Here is an 18,475-nt window from a genome sequence, read left to right as displayed (position 1 = left end):
AAATATAGGGATATCCACTCTGTAAGGTAATAGATAGCGAATTTGAAAGGGGGCGGCCGTGTAGTCTCTTGGGTCAATCCCTACAGTATGTGCGGGTCTAGGCAGGTTGTCACACGAAGGAGTTGCGAAGCAGCACGAATAAGTGAATATTCCGGGAGAAGAAAATGCAAACTTTTTGGCATGCACTTCAAGCAAGATGTCTGATACTTTGAGATCAAATTACAGAAAGAGACTAGGATGCGGCCCCAGCGTGTGGAAGAAGATCCCGTCGCCGCCTCCCACCTGACCCCTGCACGTAACCGTTTCTCCACGTAGGAAATTTGCTTACAAAGTTACATGAGAAGGTTTCCTAACGGCGGGGAGCGTGGCGTCACCAGAAAGTAGGTTAGTGAACGACCTGTTTTGGAAGAGGCTTGCCAGCCCGAAAGAAAAGTAATGGGAAAATGAAACATGGCAGAACCGTATTGCTTTCATCGTGGAGACTGAATGCTTTAGCCGCTTTTGTGTCAAAGCTTGATTTTGCTAGCGTGTGCCTTGTTCCTCCTGGTTTAGCTTCCCCAGGGTAGATCTCAGTTTTTTGAACTCTTGACATGAATTGTCCATCCCGTCAAATTATAAGCTTGCGAACACTTGCCGTAAAAATATTATCAGGAAAAATACACCTGACAATCAATATCTAGATATTTTCATATCTCGTGGGCTCAAATCCAATAGCCCTCATTAAGCCTTTGGTGACCACGAATATCTCTAAACCAAACATAGCACCATATCTACAAACGATTAACGTAAATTTATATCGAATACGACTTATATGGACTGACTAGTATACAGGTGCTCAACTCTCTATTGTGGCATGCCTCTGCCCCTGCCAGCCATCTGCTGGGCCATGGCAGCGTTCGGGTTATCTCTGGACTGGTTCTTGACAGTCTCATCAACAGACAAGATTAAACAGGCGGCCTCGACGGCACCGCTCAAGGAGTTAATCTTACTCATAGCTGGCTCCCAGACACACTTCTCCATCAAATCGCCAACAGAAACAGCATCGTAGTTAGCATCGTCGCTCAAATCGACACCGAACCACTTGTCGCCCTTGGCGTGGTGCGATCTCAACTTGTTCAAGATCTCGGTGCTGTCTAACCCGGCATTGTCGGCCAAGGTTCTTGGAATCACCTCTAACGCTCTGGCAAAAGCGATCATGATCAACTGCTGCTTGCCCGGAATGGTCTTGGCAAAGTCTCTGATGTGCTTGGACAACTCCATCTCGATAGCACCACCGCCCGCAACGACCGCAGAGTTGGACAAGGTTCTCTTGACCACCTGCAAGGCGTCGTTGAGGGATCTCTCCAACTCGGCAATCTGCTGGGCAGCACCTCCTCTCATCAAGAAGGTGACGGTAGTTGTGTCGGGGATGTCGGTGAACAAGTTGTAGCGTTCGGCACCGATCTGGGTTTCCTGGAACAGGCCGCAGACACCGCAGTCCTCTGGGGTAACGGAGGAGACGGTGGAGTGGATGTTAACATCGAGCGCGGTAGACAATCTCTGCATGTCCTGGGATGGCACACGGCCAGCACAGAAAATGCCGCGGTCAGCAAAGTACTGGGTGGCCAAGTCGCCGATAGGCAACTGGGACAACACAACCTGCGCACCACTCTCAACAATCTTCTCCAACTTCTGGAAGATCAAGGTCCATTCGGCATCCACAATGTTCTGATAGTCAGAAACCTTCTCCAAACGGATCTCGGCGTTGTCCTTCTCGGCCTTCAACTCTAATTCAACATTTAAGCACACTACCTTTGGGTTGGTGAAGTACTTTGGTTGCTGCTCAAAGCCGGCGTACGAGAAGGTCTTCTTGAAGGCCACCCCCTTGACCAATCTGGTCTCGGTCATGCCGCCACCGGGAATCGTTTTCCAGCCCACCATGGCGGGGTTAAAGTGCGGCCCGAGGGTGAGCACCGCGTCAACCACCATGTCGGTAAAGAACGCCGCGTTGGAGTTGATGATCTTCGAAGACATCGCGGTGGAGGCGCACTGCTTCAACAACTGCTTGAAGTCGGCGTCGTGGGTGTCCTTCTTCTCTGGCACAGAGTACTGCAACGCCTTGATTTGCTCGATCGCCAACTGCACAGCTCTGCGGTAACCCTTGACGATGATGTGCGAGGAAATGTTCTCCTCGATGAACTGCTTGGACTCCTTCAACAACTCAGACGCCAAAAGCGTTACGGTGGTGGTCCCGTCACCGACCTCAGCGTCCTGCGCTCTCGCAATATCCACCAAAATCTTGGCCGCAGGATGAACCACGTCCAACAATTTTAGGATGGTGGCCCCATCATTGGTGATGGTTACCTCCTCACGGGAGTTGACAATCAAGATGTCCGACCCCAACGGACCCAAGGTCGGCTTCAATGTGTCCTGGATGGCCAAGCAGGCATTGATGTTGGAGATGATCTGGCCTCTGCCTTGAGAGGCATCAGTACCTTCCTTTAAGACAACGACAGTGGGAGTGCTATTCATTGTGATGTGTGTGGGGGATAGAGCTAGATGTTTGTGTGGAACAAGGGTATCGATTATATGGTGTTTGTGGAAGGTTCTCGATGCGCTCTCGGCCGGATTTTTCACGATTACGCCATCAAAACAGTAACGCTGAGGTTTTTTTTCTTAGGCGCGCTTGTTAGTGCTGGAAACTACACGTGTGTAGTCTTGGGCACGTGCAGGAGAAGTAGTGGCGTAGAATATATACAAGGAGAAAATATATAGGCGTATATAGGAGGTGTATATAGTTGCAGAATACTACGCCTGATAACGTGGCAGAGATAAAGAAAATGTTGACATGGTAGTACATATCCTTGCAATTAAAACAAATGTATTCACATTATGTTGATTGTGAAATCCCTTGGAATTAACATCACATATACCATCTAGAGATAGTTTTGAGTATAAAAAAGTATACATATGCAATAACCCTTATACAATTTAAAGATTAGGCTTATAGATTAACACTTTATATTAGAGTTGTAACTATTTATAAAATTTTCGTTATTATGAATTTTCCCTTAGGTATCCCGTCGCTATTCAAACTAAAAAATAGCGTAACTATTCGTTATTACATCCTTCGAAACACTTTCCATTGTATCGAATTTCATGTGATCAATAACCTGCATTAAAGCCCTCGGTACACTAGGCTGATACTGCATGGAATCCCTGTACGGTAGCAATCATGTACGCATGGAAAGAGACCAGATATGCCTGCCACATTTCAACTGTATATCAATTTTGCTTCATCTAGACTCTCCAACTCCCTTTCCAACTAAACATCCATTACAGAATGTCCGCTAACGAATTTTTCCAAACAGGAGACAACTCCGAATACAAGCCTGCCGAAGAAAACAAGAAGGTCGAGCCTGAAAATGGCGCCGCCACCGCGCAGGAAGGCGAAACAGGGGATAGAGGCTTGATCGGCTCGATTGCTGGTGCTGTTATTGGTGGGGATCTTGGCTCAGACTTGTCAGACGGCAACCGTTTCGGGTCGATTGCCGGGTCCATGATAGGGTCGAAATATGCGGGGCAGATTGAGGATAAGATCATAAATCACTTCCACAAGAATTAAATACCTTGCAGCTTAGACAAATTTAAGATAATAAACAGTATGGCATAACCTCCAGCTCCGTAGAATGTCGCCTCCCGTGATAGCTGCGTAGACAGTTAAGAAAATGGAATCCATCAATCAAGCAGATAGATGTGACTACCCCACTACATGTCTGCGTTTGGACCACTCCCGAAATAATGGCGAGGGTAGGCTCTAAAAAAAGTTGCCGTTACAACTAGTATAATAACTTGAGTGCTCATTGACAATTGCAGCTTCCCAGACTGATATGCCAGTTGATAGTTGTACCATCCAGACGATTAAGGCAGAATTTTATTCTTTGCACCGCCAAACATGAACCGTCCAAGGATACACACTCACAGGGAAAACTAGTGTCAACGTTCATCAAGAGCCTTATATTACAGAAGGTGCGACATCAGGGTCGGAACAGGTCTCGGGGCAAGGAAAAGCTATCCTGCTTTCCGTTAGATGGGCTTTACAAATGGAAAACAGTGGTTCGAACTCTCTCGTACGTGAGCGATCATGCAATAGAAAAACATGCTCATGCCACCCGGACCTGACACGTTCTACTCTGGTTGGGGATCTACGAGGAAATTAAGCATATTACTTAATCTATATAAGGAGTATTTCATCAATTTCGACAGCAAGGCAACCCCATACTTTGATACGCGTTACTTAAACCCTATTTTAAGCCGATGGTGCCTTGGTGCAAATACTGTCGACGTGTACCAAAGAGTAGCCACTCACTGACTATGCATCTGCAACCGATTATCATACAGAAGCCTAAAACATTTCCGCTGATGGTAGCAGGGTGAGCAATCCATGATTGGGCTCTTTATACTTATTTATCCACAAAAAATTATATCTACGTCACCGGGATATGTTGTATAGCAGCTGGCTGAGGCCGTGTTGCAAATCGCCAACCAATTCTTATGTCTGGAGCGTTGACGTTTTGTATACATTGACTCGAACTAACCTTTACGTGGTGAATTGGTACGAAGTACCTCGGAGAGAACTCCATCCCGAGTCCGAGTAACTAGTATATGGTGCAAGCTCTCTACGGTTCAAACGCTTTTGGTCAACCTTCGGAATTAACACGAATGCCTCTGGGATCAAATTTTTGCAACGGTTAGAGACCACAGTCAAAATATAAGGCGCATGGGCATACTGAGAGGTTACTAATGGCGTAGTGATGACGGTCTAAGCCTTGTGCCGACTGCGGAAGAATCTAATCTGAGTATCTGTCGGAAAATCATCGGTGTTAAGCACACTTTCGGAGCGGATACATGCAAGACGCTGCAGGCTGGACCGACCGTTTTTACCCAGCCAGGGCCAACGCCCTAACGTCTCTCACAATATACCCCAAGATTGCAGTAGGTTTCTTTTTCTGAATTCCTAACATAAATGCTCTCAAGTATTAGTAATAACCTTCTTAAGACAATGATTTCCTATTTCAGCTGATATCACTTCCCACCCTATTTCTCTTTTTTAAGCCAACTCTGAAGCGTATATAGAGTCCTTGTCCCGCGTAACACAACGTAGTTTTGCATGCACCATCAAGAGCAATGTCTAGTCCCAACAATACATCCAGTGATATGGAAGAGGCTGAGAAGTACAATGGCTCTGCTAAAAAACCCTCGGAGAGCCCGCTTTCAGACTCTGACTCGTTGGAGCACGATTTCGTCGCCGACCCGCATGTCAGACACGAAGCCACCCGGATCATGACCAACCTTGCGGCTGTGGAGCGTTTGGCCAGCTACACCAAGCAATTATCTCATCACACTACGAGAGACCAGCCAATTGTGATCAACCCTGAAGACTTTAGCTTGCAGTTCATTCTTTCCTTGTTTGTGAAGCGCGCGTACTCACAGGGAATCCAGCTCCGCTCCTCCAGCGTCGCCTTCACCGATGTGGCTGCTTACGGGATTGACGAGTCCGTCTCCTTTGCCTCAACGGTAGGAAACATCCTCAACCTCCCTAGCACGATCATCGAGCAGATTAAGAACCGCAGAACCCCGGAACGCAAGATTCTCCACGAAATGGCTGGGTTGGCCCATAGTGGTGAGATGGTACTTGTTCTCGGGCGTCCGGGCGCCGGATGTTCGTCCTTCCTCAAGACCATTGGGGGAGAGATCTCCCTGTTTACCCATACGTCCGGCAATGTGTTGTACGACGGAATTCCGCAGGCTGACATGTTGCGCGACTTTAAGTCCGACTTGATCTACAATCCTGAGTTGGAAAACCACTTCCCACATTTGACCGTAGACCAGACTTTGCGCTTCGCCATCGCATGTAAGACTCCAGAGCTCCGTGTCAATAACGTGAGCCGTGAGAAGTTTATCACTGCGATGCGCGACCTCCTTGCGACCGTGTTCGGGTTGCGCCATACCTACAACACCAAAGTTGGTAACGACTTAGTACGGGGTGTGTCCGGTGGTGAGAGAAAAAGGGTGTCCATCGCCGAGGCCCTCGCTGCCAGAGGTTCTGTCTACTGCTGGGACAATGCTACCAGAGGGTTGGATGCCTCTACTGCGTTGGAGTTTGCCCAGGCGATCAGAACTTCCACCAACTTGCTCAAGTCGGTTGCGTTTGTAACCGCCTATCAGGCCAGTGAGCTGATTTACGAATTGTTTGACAAGGCCATGGTGTTGTACGCCGGGAGACAGGTTTATTACGGGCCAGTGACCGAGGCCAAGAAGTACTTTGAGGACATGGGCTTCCAGTGCCCCCCAAGACAGTCTACTGCCGAGTTCCTCACCGCCATTACCGACCCCATCGGGAGGTTCGCCAAGCCCGGGTACGAAAAGCGCGTGCCACACACTGCTGAGGAGTTTGAGAGGTACTGGCAAGAGTCCCGCAACTACGCCAAGTTGACCGGTGACATTGCCGTTCACAACGCCAACATCAATGCCGATGAGGTCAAGCGCGTGTTGCACGCAGCGCAGAAGCAGGAGAAGATGAAGCACAACAGAGCCAAGTCTCAATTCACCTTAACCTACTTGGCACAATTGCGTTTGTTAACCGTCCGGGGGTTCCAGCGTAACTGGGGTGACAAGGCCTACACCATCACCCAGGTGGCGGCTGCCATCATCCAGTCGTTGATTACCGGGTCCTTGTACTGGAAGACACCTGAGGGGACTTCTGGTGCGTTTTCCCGCAGTGGTGTCCTTTTCTTTGCCTGTTTGTACTTTGCCTTTATGGGTATCGCCGAAATGGCCAACTGTTTCGCCAAGAGACCGATTATCCAGAAACAGAAATCGTACTCATTCTACCACCCGTCTGCCGAAGCCTTCTCCTCGGTGTTGACCGACTTCCCCACCAATCTTATCACCATCATTTTCTTCGCCATCATCTACTACTTCTTGACCAACCTTGCTGTCGACGCAGCCAAGTTCTTCATTTTCTTGTTGTTCATCGTGGTCTCCACGTTGACCATGTCATCGTTCTTCCAGATGGTTGCCGAGTTCAACCAGACATTTGCCGGTGCCAACGCCGTTGCAGGTTGCAGTATCTTGATGACGTTGATGTACACGTCGTTCATGATCCAAAAACCGTCGATGCATCCGTGGTTCAAGTGGATCACCTACATCAACCCGTTGTTCTACGCCTTCGAGTCCATTATCACCAACGAGTTCCATGACAGGAAATTGGACTGTGGCTCTTCGCTTGTTCCTAGCGGCGGTGAGTACACCAACACCTCGTCTGCCTACAAGTCGTGTGCTTTCAAGGGCTCCGTAGCAGGTCAGTCCTGGGTTTCCGGTGACACCTACATGGAGGTCAACTACCAGTACAGCTACTCGCATGTTTGGAGAAACTTGGGTATTCTTATCGGGTTTTGGATCTTTTTCACGTCGTTACAGATTCTTGCGACCGAATACAAGAGTTCGATGAAGGGCGGTGGTGATAGATTAATGTTCAAGAAGGGTACGTCCAAGGACACCGTGATGATTATGTCTGCTACCAAGAAGACCAGTGACGTGGAAAACGGTGAAATTGCCATGTTTGATAACGCTCCGCAGAGAATCTCCACCGGCGCCAGAAAGGTCTTTGAAGACTTGGGTGGCGAGGACGTGTTTATGTGGCAGAATGTTGACTACGTGATCGACATCAAGGGCGAAAAGCGTAAGCTTTTGGACAGTGTTCAGGGCTACGTTAAGCCAGGTACCTTGACTGCGTTGATGGGTGAATCCGGTGCCGGTAAAACTACTTTGTTGAACGTCTTATCCCAGAGAGTCGACATGGGAGTCATTACCGGTGACATGCTTGTGAATGGTAAGCCGATCGACAACTCTTTCCAAAGAAGAACCGGTTACGTGCAGCAGCAAGATTTGCACGTATCTGAGTCCACTGTGCGCGAGTCGCTCCGTTTCTCTGCCAAGTTGCGCCGTCCAACCTCTGTCTCCGATGAGGAAAAGTTTGACTATGTCGAGAGGATCATCGAGATTTTGGGCATGACCAACTACGCCGATGCCATCGTCGGTGACGTCGGTTACGGGTTAAACGTCGAACAGAGAAAGAAGTTGTCTATCGGCGTCGAGTTAGTTGCCAAGCCCTCTTTGTTGTTGTTTTTGGACGAGCCAACTTCCGGCTTGGATTCGCAGTCCGCCTGGGCTATTGTCAAGCTTATGCGCGACTTGGCCTACGCCGGGCAGGCCATTTTGTGTACCATCCACCAGCCGTCGGCCACCTTGTTCGAGGAGTTTGATCGTCTTTTGCTCTTGAAGAAGGGCGGCCAGACTGTCTACTTTGGTGATATCGGCAAGCACTCCCATGCCCTCTTGGACTATTTTGAGAGAAACGGTGCCCGGAAATGTGGGCACTCGGAGAACCCAGCTGAGTATATTTTGGAATCTATTGGGGCCGGTGCTACCGCCTCTGTGCACGAAGATTGGTTCGACAAGTGGGTCTCCTCGCCAGAATATGCTGATACCACCGAAACCATTTCCAAGTTGATTCAGGAAACTTCCCAGATTGTCTCCCAGACCCCTACCGAGCAGTTGAACAGCACCTATGCCGCTCCTTACCTCGTGCAGTTGAGGACAGTGCTTGGTAGAACCATGACCCAATTCTGGAGATCGCCAAACTACATCATGTCTAAGCTTGTGTTGATGATTTTCCCTGGTTTATTTATCGGCTTCACGTTCTGGGCGCTCAAGAACACCTTGACCGGTATGCAAAACGCCGTCTTTGTTGCGTTCTTGTCCGTCGTGACCTCCACACCGTTGATTAATCAGATCCAGGGCCGTGCCTACGCCTCGAGAGAGTTGTTTGAAGTGAGAGAAAGTAAGTCCAACACCTACCACTGGTCCACGTTGTTGCTTTCACAGTTCATCACTGAGCTCCCGTACTGCATCATCGGCTCCACTGTATTCTTCTGCTGCTTATACTTCCCATTGAGAATCAATAACAGCGCGCTCTTTGCTGGTAACTACTTCTTGAATTACTCCATCCTCTTCCAGTTGTACTACGTATCGTTTGGCTTGCTTGTGATATACATTTCTCCCGATTTGCCATCTGCCAATGTCATCTCCGCCTTATGTTTCACCTTCATGATTTCCTTCTGTGGTGTCATGCAACCGTTCAAGTTGATGGGCTGGTGGAAGTGGATGTACCATGTTTCCCCTTACACCTATTTTGTTGCGAGCTTTGTGATGTTGGTGTTGCGTGACAGAAAGGTCAACTGCTCCTCTGTCGAGATGGCTTACTTTAACCCGCCAGACGGCCAAACCTGTCAGGAATACGCTGGTATCTACGTCACTAACAACTCTGGTTACTTGAGCAATCCAGATGCCACCTCTAACTGTGGCTACTGTAGCTATAAGTCTGGTGACGAGTACTTGAAATCTATCAACACAAACTTTGGACAGCTCTGGAGAAACTTTGGTTTGCTCTGGGTTTACATTTTTTTCAACATCTTTGCCATGGTGCTCACCTACTGGCTCTTTCGTGTCAAGAAGTTCTCCTTCGGTAAGAAAGCCTAGGCGAGAACCTTCCAGTTTCATTAATCTCTACGTGCTGACCGGGGGACACCAAGCAAAGATCCTCTTCTCGTGTTATATTTTTATTCCTTATACAAATTTCTTAATATTCGTCCTATGTGTACATCCTTTACCCCAGTTATACAAGTTAATACTGCAAATTATTGTAGAAGATTGTTGCTTCTGCCTCAGGCGGGAAGCTTTTGGATAGTGTATCGGCAGATAGAACCTGTGTGGGTTATATAAGGCAATTTCCCGGCCCTCGGAGAACTCGCACAGATTAGATGCTGGGTGCAAGGGTAGGCGTACCATGGCTATTTATTGAGCCATGAACTTCAAATCTCGCTGCATGTACGTGCCAGGTAATATCGTGCACAGACTTATCTTTCAACATTATGAGAAGCTTAGGGTAAGCTAGAAGCAAGGGTTTAAAGAGGTTAAATCTATGGAATATGTATAATAAAACCGCTAACAAAAAGAATAAATGGACGAGTCAGGAGTCGAACCCGAGACCTTTCACATGCTAAGCGAACGCGCTACCAACTACGCCACACGCCCGTAAGATAGGAAAAAGAATTGGTAAATATATAGCCACAGCTACTGGTAATTTCAATACTGCCCGGATGCAGTGTAGACTATATCTAAAAGGAAAAAAAGTTCTATAGTTATTACAGAAAATAGGGAGTTTCGATAAGTGGGGTGGAGAATGGGTGGATGGTAAAAGTTTGTGGTTACTTTCCCTAGCTATACCTGAAGGTTGTGTCACTCTTGAAAACGGTACTAAAGCCTACACCTTATGAAATTCGCCTCTTAATAAATTGGATATTTCATTCACGCTGTGCCAGCAGCTGCGTGTCGTCACTTCCGTAGCTCAGAGACAACTTTGGATCGATCCCAAGTCTGTGAGAGTACTAAGCAGACATCTGTTACACCTTACAAGAGCCTATAAACATAGGTCCTTCATCAGCGAGCCAGCTCTGGATAACTTCAGGCCACTTGTATCCCTGTGGAGCCTGACATTCTTTAACAGCTAATAGTCCAACTCAACCGTAGTATTTTTGGTGGAAAGGTCGCCTTTTTTCAGCACAGAAACACTAAAGCATTTGATATCGTCACCTCTGAGAACGACCGGCTTGCCGATGCTCACCTCTCCGCCAGCAGTATTCCAAATCGTGACGTCTTTACAAGCAAACTTGCCTTCGCTTGAGTCGACCCCAAGTAACTGCGCTGCTTTTACGAATGAACCGTCGGTGAGGTTGAAGACTAATCCGGTTGGAGTCGAACCAGGAGAGACACGGGAGAGGTGGTTGAAGAAGAGGAGGCTCCTCAGGCGTTGGTGCGCCGCAATGGCTTGCTCAGAGGGGGGCAGCATTGTCAGTGCTTAAGTGAAAGAAAAGTCGCAAAGGGAGAAGTGTTTAAGAAAGGAGCTATCCCGACGCTGTGGGCCGCAGCTTAAGTTTGGTGCATGTAGAAGGATATATCGCATAAATGCAGGTTACGGTTATTTACTGCTGCATACGGTAGTAAAGCCGGGAGGGAGTTGTCGTATTGCCTATTATCTCATTGAGCACCAATTATAACTGATACCGCTGCATAAACAGAATACTGGTATCTATTTTTAAATTTTCAGCACGCTGGTTCTCCAACTGGGGGTTTACAAATAACAAAGCATAGAAATAGCTCTAGATCTAGTGGGTGGTCACTGCAAGGCTGGAATTATTTATACCATAATATCGCGTTAGGGTACATTTGGATGGTTGTGCTCGACATTAAGCACGTAAATGTTATCATATATATGTAATTTCGATGGAAAGTGGCAGCAGACGCCCAACTGTTTACACCTCCAAGCTTTAGGTCTATGCTATCCCATAGCTGGAATGTTAAATCGGATACAATCTCTATCCAGCATGGAAAACGGCATTTTAGGTCTTGTACCGAGATTTTGGAATCCTGTGTTTCGATTTTCAGATTCCCGATAGAACCATCAGACTGTAGACGAGAGTTCCTGGGATACTTGGCCAGAGAATCAACCAATTCATGAAATGTCATACTGGGGAATTAGCCAAGGCACTAATCACGCCGTAACTAGGTTTAGTTAAATAATAGTAACCCAGAAGCACCAAAAGATTCGGCACTTTACCACCTAGGTACGGGCACAACAAAATCAAGCTATACTGTTAGTTTCCATATCCGCCAAACCTCGAATTCTGAACATACCGATAGATACCCAGATCTTCTGGGACTCATAATCTCGACCCCCAACGGTCGCAATCGCTCATTTGTCGTTTCCACATACTTCTCCATCTCAGCAAGTACCATCTTCAGGTTCCCTTTTGTAAACAACGAGGACACCCCCATAGTAATTAGATCCAACACGTTATGGAGCACGTTTTGGCCAGCAAAACCGTTGTACCCTTTGCGGAAATATTGGTTGATCTCTTGAACAATCTCGGTGAAAGCTTTCGCCAGGAGATGGTTACTCAACGGGGATACCGAAGAATACCCGAATAACTGCCCCTGATATTCGCCCCTTACCGTAAACGGAACCACACCTTTAGCTCCCAACTTTAAGTCTGCCGGATCCAATAGCGCCGCTTCCTCGCTTCCCGGCAATAGCGTCAGAAACTGGGGAAAAGTCTCGCCTGTAACCGGGTAAACCCTCGGGATCCGCACAACCCGGGTGGATACGAACTTTTCTGAGCCTAGGGGGACGTATCCGTTGGGAAAGTGTGTCACGATAAGCGCTTTGGAGCGCATCAGTGCCCGTTCAGCCTTGGTGGCATAGAACGAAGTGGCATACTCGTGATAGTTGTAGAAAAGAAATCCAGGGGCTCCGACACCGCTGCTCTCAGGGACATTGTCGAGCACAGTCTCTGTAAGAGTGGGGGCATTCGCTGAGGGGTACTTTGACGGGGCGGTAGTGACACTGCTGGGCTTGACCGAGTCCTCACTGGGACGGACTTCGTTTTCTATATCTAATGGTTTGGGTAGCATAGGAAAGGTGGTACAGGGTGGGATGAGGTAATCTAGTAGAGATAAGGGCTAGGTCTATTTATGCTGGTCACTCTCCATTTTGAGACATGAAGCTATCAAAAGCTGCATGTGTAGTCACGTGACTGAGGTCTCATTAGCAAAATGCCGTCATAACAGGCTAGCAGGACGTATGGGTACGAAAGTTCCAGAATTAAGACAGTCATTCCGCCTCAATCCTTTCCATCTTTTGGGTAAAATCTTCGGTGGTCAAGGGAACTAAATATGACGATCGTAGTCGCTATTGTTTTGTCAGCCTTTAAGTTGGTCTGCTCGGGATACACTAGAATACGGTGTTAGCACTGGAAAAGGACTATATTTTATACTCCCAGAGTTCTTCAAAACAGTAATTAATATTGAATACCAGAATAGAGCTGGACGGTTCCAATAAAATGGATTGCACCTGTCAGTTTCTGAGCACTAAAAAACCCATCTGCACGTCGCGCCTCTTCCCGAGCGGCGCAGACCTGCACGCCCCGACGATTTTTCAATCTCACCTCAACCCCATTAAGCCATTTTCCTATTTCTTTCTCAACAACCTTCCCTCATGATCAACTTGGACAAACACATAAAACCTTCCCGGGACTACTACCTTGCCCTCGGCCTCGAAGGCTCTGCGAACAAGCTCGGGATCGGCATCATCAAACACCCGAAAGGCGAGCTCACCGCAACCAACCGCGCGGAGGTCTTGTCGAACGTGCGCGACACATACATCTCGCCACCAGGCGAAGGCTTCTTGCCACGTGATACCGCGCGTCACCACCGTAACTGGGTTGTGCGGGTGCTCAAAGATGCGCTTGCGGTGGCAGGCCTTGTGGGGCGCGACCTCGACTGCATCTGCTTCACCCAGGGCCCAGGCATGGGCGCGCCGCTCCAGGCGGTGGTGATTGCCGCGCGTACTATCGCCCAGCTTTGGGACGTGCCGCTTGTTGGGGTCAACCACTGTGTGGGACACATCGAGATGGGCCGTGAAATTACCGGTGCACAGAACCCCGTGGTGTTGTACGTTTCCGGTGGGAATACGCAGGTGATTGCATACTCCAAAAACCACTATCGCATCTTCGGCGAGACCTTGGACATTGCAATCGGTAATTGTCTTGACCGTTTCGCGCGCACACTCAAGATCCCCAATGACCCCTTCCCGGGCTACAACATCGAGCAGATGGCGAAGCGGGGCAAGAATTTCGTGGAGCTCCCGTACACTGTCAAGGGAATGGACTTGAGCATGTCGGGGATTCTTGCATTCATCGACTCGCTTGCGGGTGACATGTTTGCGGGGAACAAAAACAAACTCTTGGTGGCGGCGGACGGTAGTAGTGTGACGCCTGAGGACTTGTGCTTCTCGTTGCAGGAGTGCCTCTACGCAATGTTGGTGGAGATTACCGAGCGCGCGATGGCACACGTACAGCTGCAACAGGTGTTGATTGTTGGCGGTGTTGGCTCCAATGAGCGTTTACAGCAGATGATGGCACAGATGGTGCAAGACCGTAACGGGAGCGTTTTTGCCACCGACGAGCGTTTTTGTATTGACAACGGGATTATGATTGCGCACGCGGGGTTGCTAGCGTATCGTATGGGGCAGACGAACGAGTTGTGGGACACGGTTTGTTCGCAGAAGTTCCGCACGGATGAGGTGTATGTGAACTGGAGGGATGACTAAGAACGAGTCTAGAGGTCGGACCGCAAGGAATGCAGGGCTCCCAAGGATTGGGTCAGAATGAAGGGTATTTAAAAGATGTAGTATGTTACGCACACGGGTGCAGGTGAGTGGCGGATACATTAGTAGTGGTAGATGAGGCGAAGGAGGACTTATGTGACGAGCAAATTAAGCTAAAAGATGAAGACTAAAGGAAGTAAAGCAGGTTAAAAAGAAACATAAGAGGTAGGAAATTGGATAAAGAGGCCGCCCCGGATCATACACAGAATGGCATTAATATAGGTCAAAGCGATGAGATGGATAACAAGATTCGAAGTAATACTATTTGGAGTGGTAGGTCTAGTGAGAGTATTGCTTGCGTTTGAGATATTCGGTATGCTACACCTTAGACTAATTCATACCCAGGGCAGATAATTTCATTTATGGGGAGAAATTTGAAGGAAATCGCTCCCTCAAAGCATGTGGAGGAATCTATCAGTAGCTATACATAACCATCTGCCAGTGGAAGCTTAGAATGATATCGAGGTTTAGGCGACAAAGCTCATTAACCTCGAAAACAAGGGCAAGGAAAGTCCCGAGAATTCTGTCGGTGAAATATCCCTTTTAAAAAAGGGTGCAATACACCTTTGGTCATTTAATTTAAATATCAAACATACGAAAGCGCATTAGGAAAATCACACGCCACATTTTATATAAGGTAAATGAAAGCTTCGGCAAAAGGTCTAGATCTTATGAAAAGTACCGAGTAAGAATGTAGTCTATTACAAATTGCGGTATTACTCGAAACTTCCATGGTAACTCTCGAAATTCATTGTGAAACAAAACTAACTCTTACATTATAACACCCAAACTGTCTTAAATTGCCTATATGATAATACACACATCTCTGAACCAACAGCTCAACTACAACACGATAAATAACATGGATATACATATAGTAGAGAAATAAATATACAGAGGAGAAATACAAGGGTGGCTCACGAACATGCTCTAAAACAAAGTACTTTCTGTGGCGGGTACCTTAAAGCTTGATTAGACCAACCGTCATCACCATAGAGGTGGCTCTAAAAGGGGAGGCTAGAGAAGGGAAGGAAGAGGAGAAAAGTGGAGGGCGATAGGAGAAGTAACATGTACATGACAAAGAATAAGCAAACTTGGACCTCGAGAAACCCTGACACATGAATGTAAGAGTCGCCATTCCGAATGCTTAAATCAAACACGAACTGACGCTGCAGCCATGAAAGGGAAGTGGTACATAAACAACAAGCGTGAGGAGACAAAGGTGCAGCATTTCGACAACTTAGGCCAAGATCTCGGTAATTTTGACCAACTGCTCCTTTGAAATCATGCCGATATTATTCAAATAGCGCAAAATCGCGGCAATCAACTGCAACAACTGTGGGCCATCCAAGTTGATGACTGCCATCTGCAACACGGTGCCAATGGTGACGTTTTGGGTGGAGATAAACGTCTGGAAGTACAAATACGAGAACGAGCCCATCAAGTACTGGCAGTCCATTCTGTCGGTAATGCCACCGTGACCTGGAATGGTGTCGCCGAAATCTTTGACGGCGAAGGCTCTCTTTAAACCAGAGCAGAAGAAGCCACCGAACGGCGCAATCAACGAGGCAAAGGTGGCCAAAACCATTGCGTGGAAGTAGATTGGCTTGAACGTGACATACCCGACCCCCAAAAGTTCGACCAAGTACTCTGGAACGCAGTATTTTTGCTCAAAAAAGACCGGGTTAGGCACACAGGTGGTGGTAGTGAAGAAAGAGGTGCCCAAATCCGTAGCAGGACACACGAGATAGTCCAGCTGGGACAAGACGTTGGAGAGGAAGATAGCCATGAGCGCGGTACAGATCCAGGCGCCGATAAAGCCCTCAACCGTCTTTTTTGGCGAAATGGCAATCAACTGGGTCTTACCAAAGGTTATTCCGCAGAGGTATGCGAAAATGTCGTTGGTAATGACGAGCCCGACTGGAAGGAAGAACCAGAACATGCCGGTCAATATGTTGTTGATGATCAAGTTACCCTGGAAAACCACAAGCAACAAGGTCATGTGGGTAATGCACAACTGTGCAAACTGGAACTTGTAGTGGCCTTTTTTCAAGGTGGAGACGAAGAACACAAAGCCCGTGATGTAAAGGCAGTACGAAATGAAGCGGTGGTTGTTTGCCAACGGCTGGAGAAGCGTGTCCACAAAGATCACATGCTTGAAGTAGAAGATGAGCGACTCACCCTCAAGGTAGTACACGGTAGCGGCCAAAAAGTACCATGCGAGCGCTCTGGTGTACGGAAGGTCTTTCTCGCGTGCCGGCTCAGACGCAATGGTGATGCACTCCTTGAAGGTTAAGACCTGAACCACAACCACCAATGCAATGGTCCAAAGGTGGCCCATCAGCACGATAAAGAAAAACACAAATATCATCACAAAAGTCCATATGGTTCTCACCACAAACGTTTGGATCTTCTTTTCGCGTTCATTCTTTACATCGTTAACATCGGCGGGCACAGTGGCGCCGGCATCCCTCTTGGGGGAAACTTTCTCGCTCTTGGGGGAAACCTTCTCGCTCTTGGCAGTTTTGGAAGCCTTGGCCATGGTGTCTAATTCAATAATTGAGAAAAGGCGTGTAAAAAAGATTGCCAGATAAGCGTTTTTTTTTACTCCCCCGCCAACTGCCGAAAAATTTTGTTAGCGCGTGTTGGAGAAGTTTTGGGTAACGCGGTCACATGCGAAGATAACGAGGCGTGTGTGCACCAGCAAACATAAGCGGGGATAGCCTTGGTTGGAAATCATTACGATGTTTTTAGTAAGCCATTATTTAGAGCTATTCTTTGGAAAGCATCGATACCGTTGACGGCTAATTTCTGACTCCCGAGAACTGAAATAAATAGTAGTTACAAAGTGGCCGTACGGTCCATGCCGCTTCGGAAATTGCACGTGATGAGGATCAGCATGGCGGTGACTCAGGGGCAAAAAGTTGGTGCCTCAACCGGATAATTGACCGATTAGGGTTGCCATTGGAGGCTGATCATTGATGCCTGTGTGTATGGTTGCTATCAGTGGCTCGGTTGCTGCCTGATGCCTGTCTGCCTGGCCCAAGGTACGTGCATGACCAGTTTAACTGATCCTGGTGTAAGGGTCGGGTCTAAGCATAGCCCGTGTTACGGGGCCTGGAGACGAGTATAAATTAGTAAGCATCGCGACTTGACAAGCCAAGAAATGCCACACAAGGACTAAAGCTCTTATAGAAGGCCTTAAGAGTGGCAATGCGAACCATTTGGGTTGCACAGCCGGGGTATGGTCGGTTGCTGTTCCAGCCACAACTTGCTTCCTTTGTTTAGCGTCGCGCACAGAGCCTTCAGTGGTACTGGGGCAGGCAAACTGACTTATAGATCTCTATAGGGTTTATACCTATACCATTGAAACCTAGGCAGGTGAGTCTATGTCCAACTTATAAGAGCGAACGCTCTTGAGTGATTATATGGATCGCGTATAGTCGTATCGCATAATGTGGGCGGGGTGGGGTTTACCGGGCAGGTCTCCAAGGATGTCGCTTCCGCTTCTAATTTAAGGAAAATCCAGGTTAAAGAAACCCCAACAGGATTTATACTGTCAAATTTTGAGAATTAAATTAAGACAGTTTTTAATCTTTTACCACATGCTTCACTGGCGGTCACGGAGCCACCGGGATCGTTTGCATGCCAGACCAATCAGATCTAGGCCCAAAACGACTCTCCTATACCAAAAACAGGAACAGAGGAATATTTTTACAGTTTACCCCAAAAATTAAATTACGCCGAAACCAGATAAAGAAAAAGAACCGGATGGATACTGTGAGATGGTATCCAGAAAAAAAGAAACAGGACCGAATAACCGTTTGTAAGTGCGTTAGCCATAGTGCCAGCGCTGTATGAAGAGATAAAGTCCAATGTTGCCAAAAGGGAAAGAGAAACACAGAAGGAAGCGCGATGGCTATGAAACACAGATGTGAGCCGAAAGGACGGTAGCAAGCCAGAAGGATTACCTCGAACGATTAAATGCCAGATTATAACCAGATAGACTATAACATGGTGTCAAAACCCTGTGTATGCTGTATATGAAAGCAATACGAAGTGCACAATATGCGGAGTAATCTGGAGAATGGATCATAAGAAACTCCATCTTATACAGCAAACACGACAATAAAGAAAACCACGGAGATA

General features: G+C 47.6%; 7 protein-coding genes and 1 non-coding gene across 8 annotated transcripts; 2 read left to right on the top strand and 6 right to left on the bottom strand.

Moving 5' to 3' along the window:
* Positions 1-778: 778 nt before the first annotated feature.
* Positions 779-2,618, bottom strand: CCT7 (chaperonin-containing T-complex subunit). The gene has a single exon (XM_019130050.1). It carries the CDS (start codon positions 2,509-2,511, stop codon positions 844-846), a length of 1,668 nt encoding a protein of 555 aa, XP_018982516.1. The 5' UTR covers positions 2,512-2,618; the 3' UTR covers positions 779-843.
* Positions 2,619-3,322: 704 nt separating this feature from the next.
* Positions 3,323-9,737, top strand: BABINDRAFT_15680 (uncharacterized protein; the record flags this gene model as incomplete). The annotated part of the gene is made up of 2 exons (XM_019127288.1): positions 3,323-3,534; positions 5,193-9,737. 2 exons carry the CDS (start codon positions 3,323-3,325, stop codon positions 9,580-9,582), a joined length of 4,602 nt encoding a protein of 1,533 aa, XP_018982515.1. The 3' UTR covers positions 9,583-9,737.
* A 327-nt stretch (positions 9,738-10,064) lies between these two features.
* Positions 10,065-10,137, bottom strand: BABINDRAFT_t356. Its single transcript has one exon. It is a non-coding gene; the product is annotated as a tRNA-Ala (tRNA).
* A 472-nt stretch (positions 10,138-10,609) lies between these two features.
* BABINDRAFT_169314 (uncharacterized protein) lies at positions 10,610-10,951 on the bottom strand (the record flags this gene model as incomplete). The annotated part of the gene is made up of 1 exon (XM_019130651.1): positions 10,610-10,951. The coding sequence occupies one exon, from the start codon at positions 10,949-10,951 to the stop codon at positions 10,610-10,612; it is 342 nt and encodes a 113-aa protein (XP_018982514.1).
* A 157-nt stretch (positions 10,952-11,108) lies between these two features.
* On the bottom strand, positions 11,109-11,751 carry BABINDRAFT_101781 (uncharacterized protein). The gene has a single exon (XM_019126698.1). The coding sequence runs from the start codon at positions 11,626-11,628 to the stop codon at positions 11,296-11,298; it is 333 nt and encodes a 110-aa protein (XP_018982513.1). The 5' UTR covers positions 11,629-11,751; the 3' UTR covers positions 11,109-11,295.
* Positions 11,637-12,826, bottom strand: BABINDRAFT_101778 (uncharacterized protein). The gene is made up of 2 exons (XM_019126697.1): positions 11,797-12,826; positions 11,637-11,748 (listed from the first exon to the last, which is right to left on the bottom strand). The coding sequence occupies exons 1-2, from the start codon at positions 12,571-12,573 to the stop codon at positions 11,716-11,718; spliced, it is 810 nt and encodes a 269-aa protein (XP_018982512.1). The 5' UTR covers positions 12,574-12,826; the 3' UTR covers positions 11,637-11,715.
* Positions 12,827-13,156: 330 nt separating this feature from the next.
* BABINDRAFT_169312 (chromatin DNA-binding HSP70/DnaK family ATPase) lies at positions 13,157-14,269 on the top strand (the record flags this gene model as incomplete). The annotated part of the gene is made up of 1 exon (XM_019130650.1): positions 13,157-14,269. One exon carries the CDS (start codon positions 13,157-13,159, stop codon positions 14,267-14,269), a length of 1,113 nt encoding a protein of 370 aa, XP_018982511.1.
* Positions 14,270-15,566: 1,297 nt separating this feature from the next.
* CDS1 (phosphatidate cytidylyltransferase) lies at positions 15,567-16,868 on the bottom strand (the record flags this gene model as incomplete). Its single annotated transcript, XM_019132055.1, has 1 exon — positions 15,567-16,868. One exon carries the CDS (start codon positions 16,866-16,868, stop codon positions 15,567-15,569), a length of 1,302 nt encoding a protein of 433 aa, XP_018982510.1.
* Positions 16,869-18,475: the final 1,607 nt, after the last annotated feature.

This window comes from Babjeviella inositovora (genome assembly GCF_001661335.1).
Source record: "Babjeviella inositovora NRRL Y-12698 unplaced genomic scaffold BABINscaffold_17, whole genome shotgun sequence".
Taxonomy (NCBI): Eukaryota; Fungi; Ascomycota; class Pichiomycetes; order Serinales; genus Babjeviella; species Babjeviella inositovora.
This window is presented reverse-complemented; position numbering and strand designations above follow the sequence as displayed.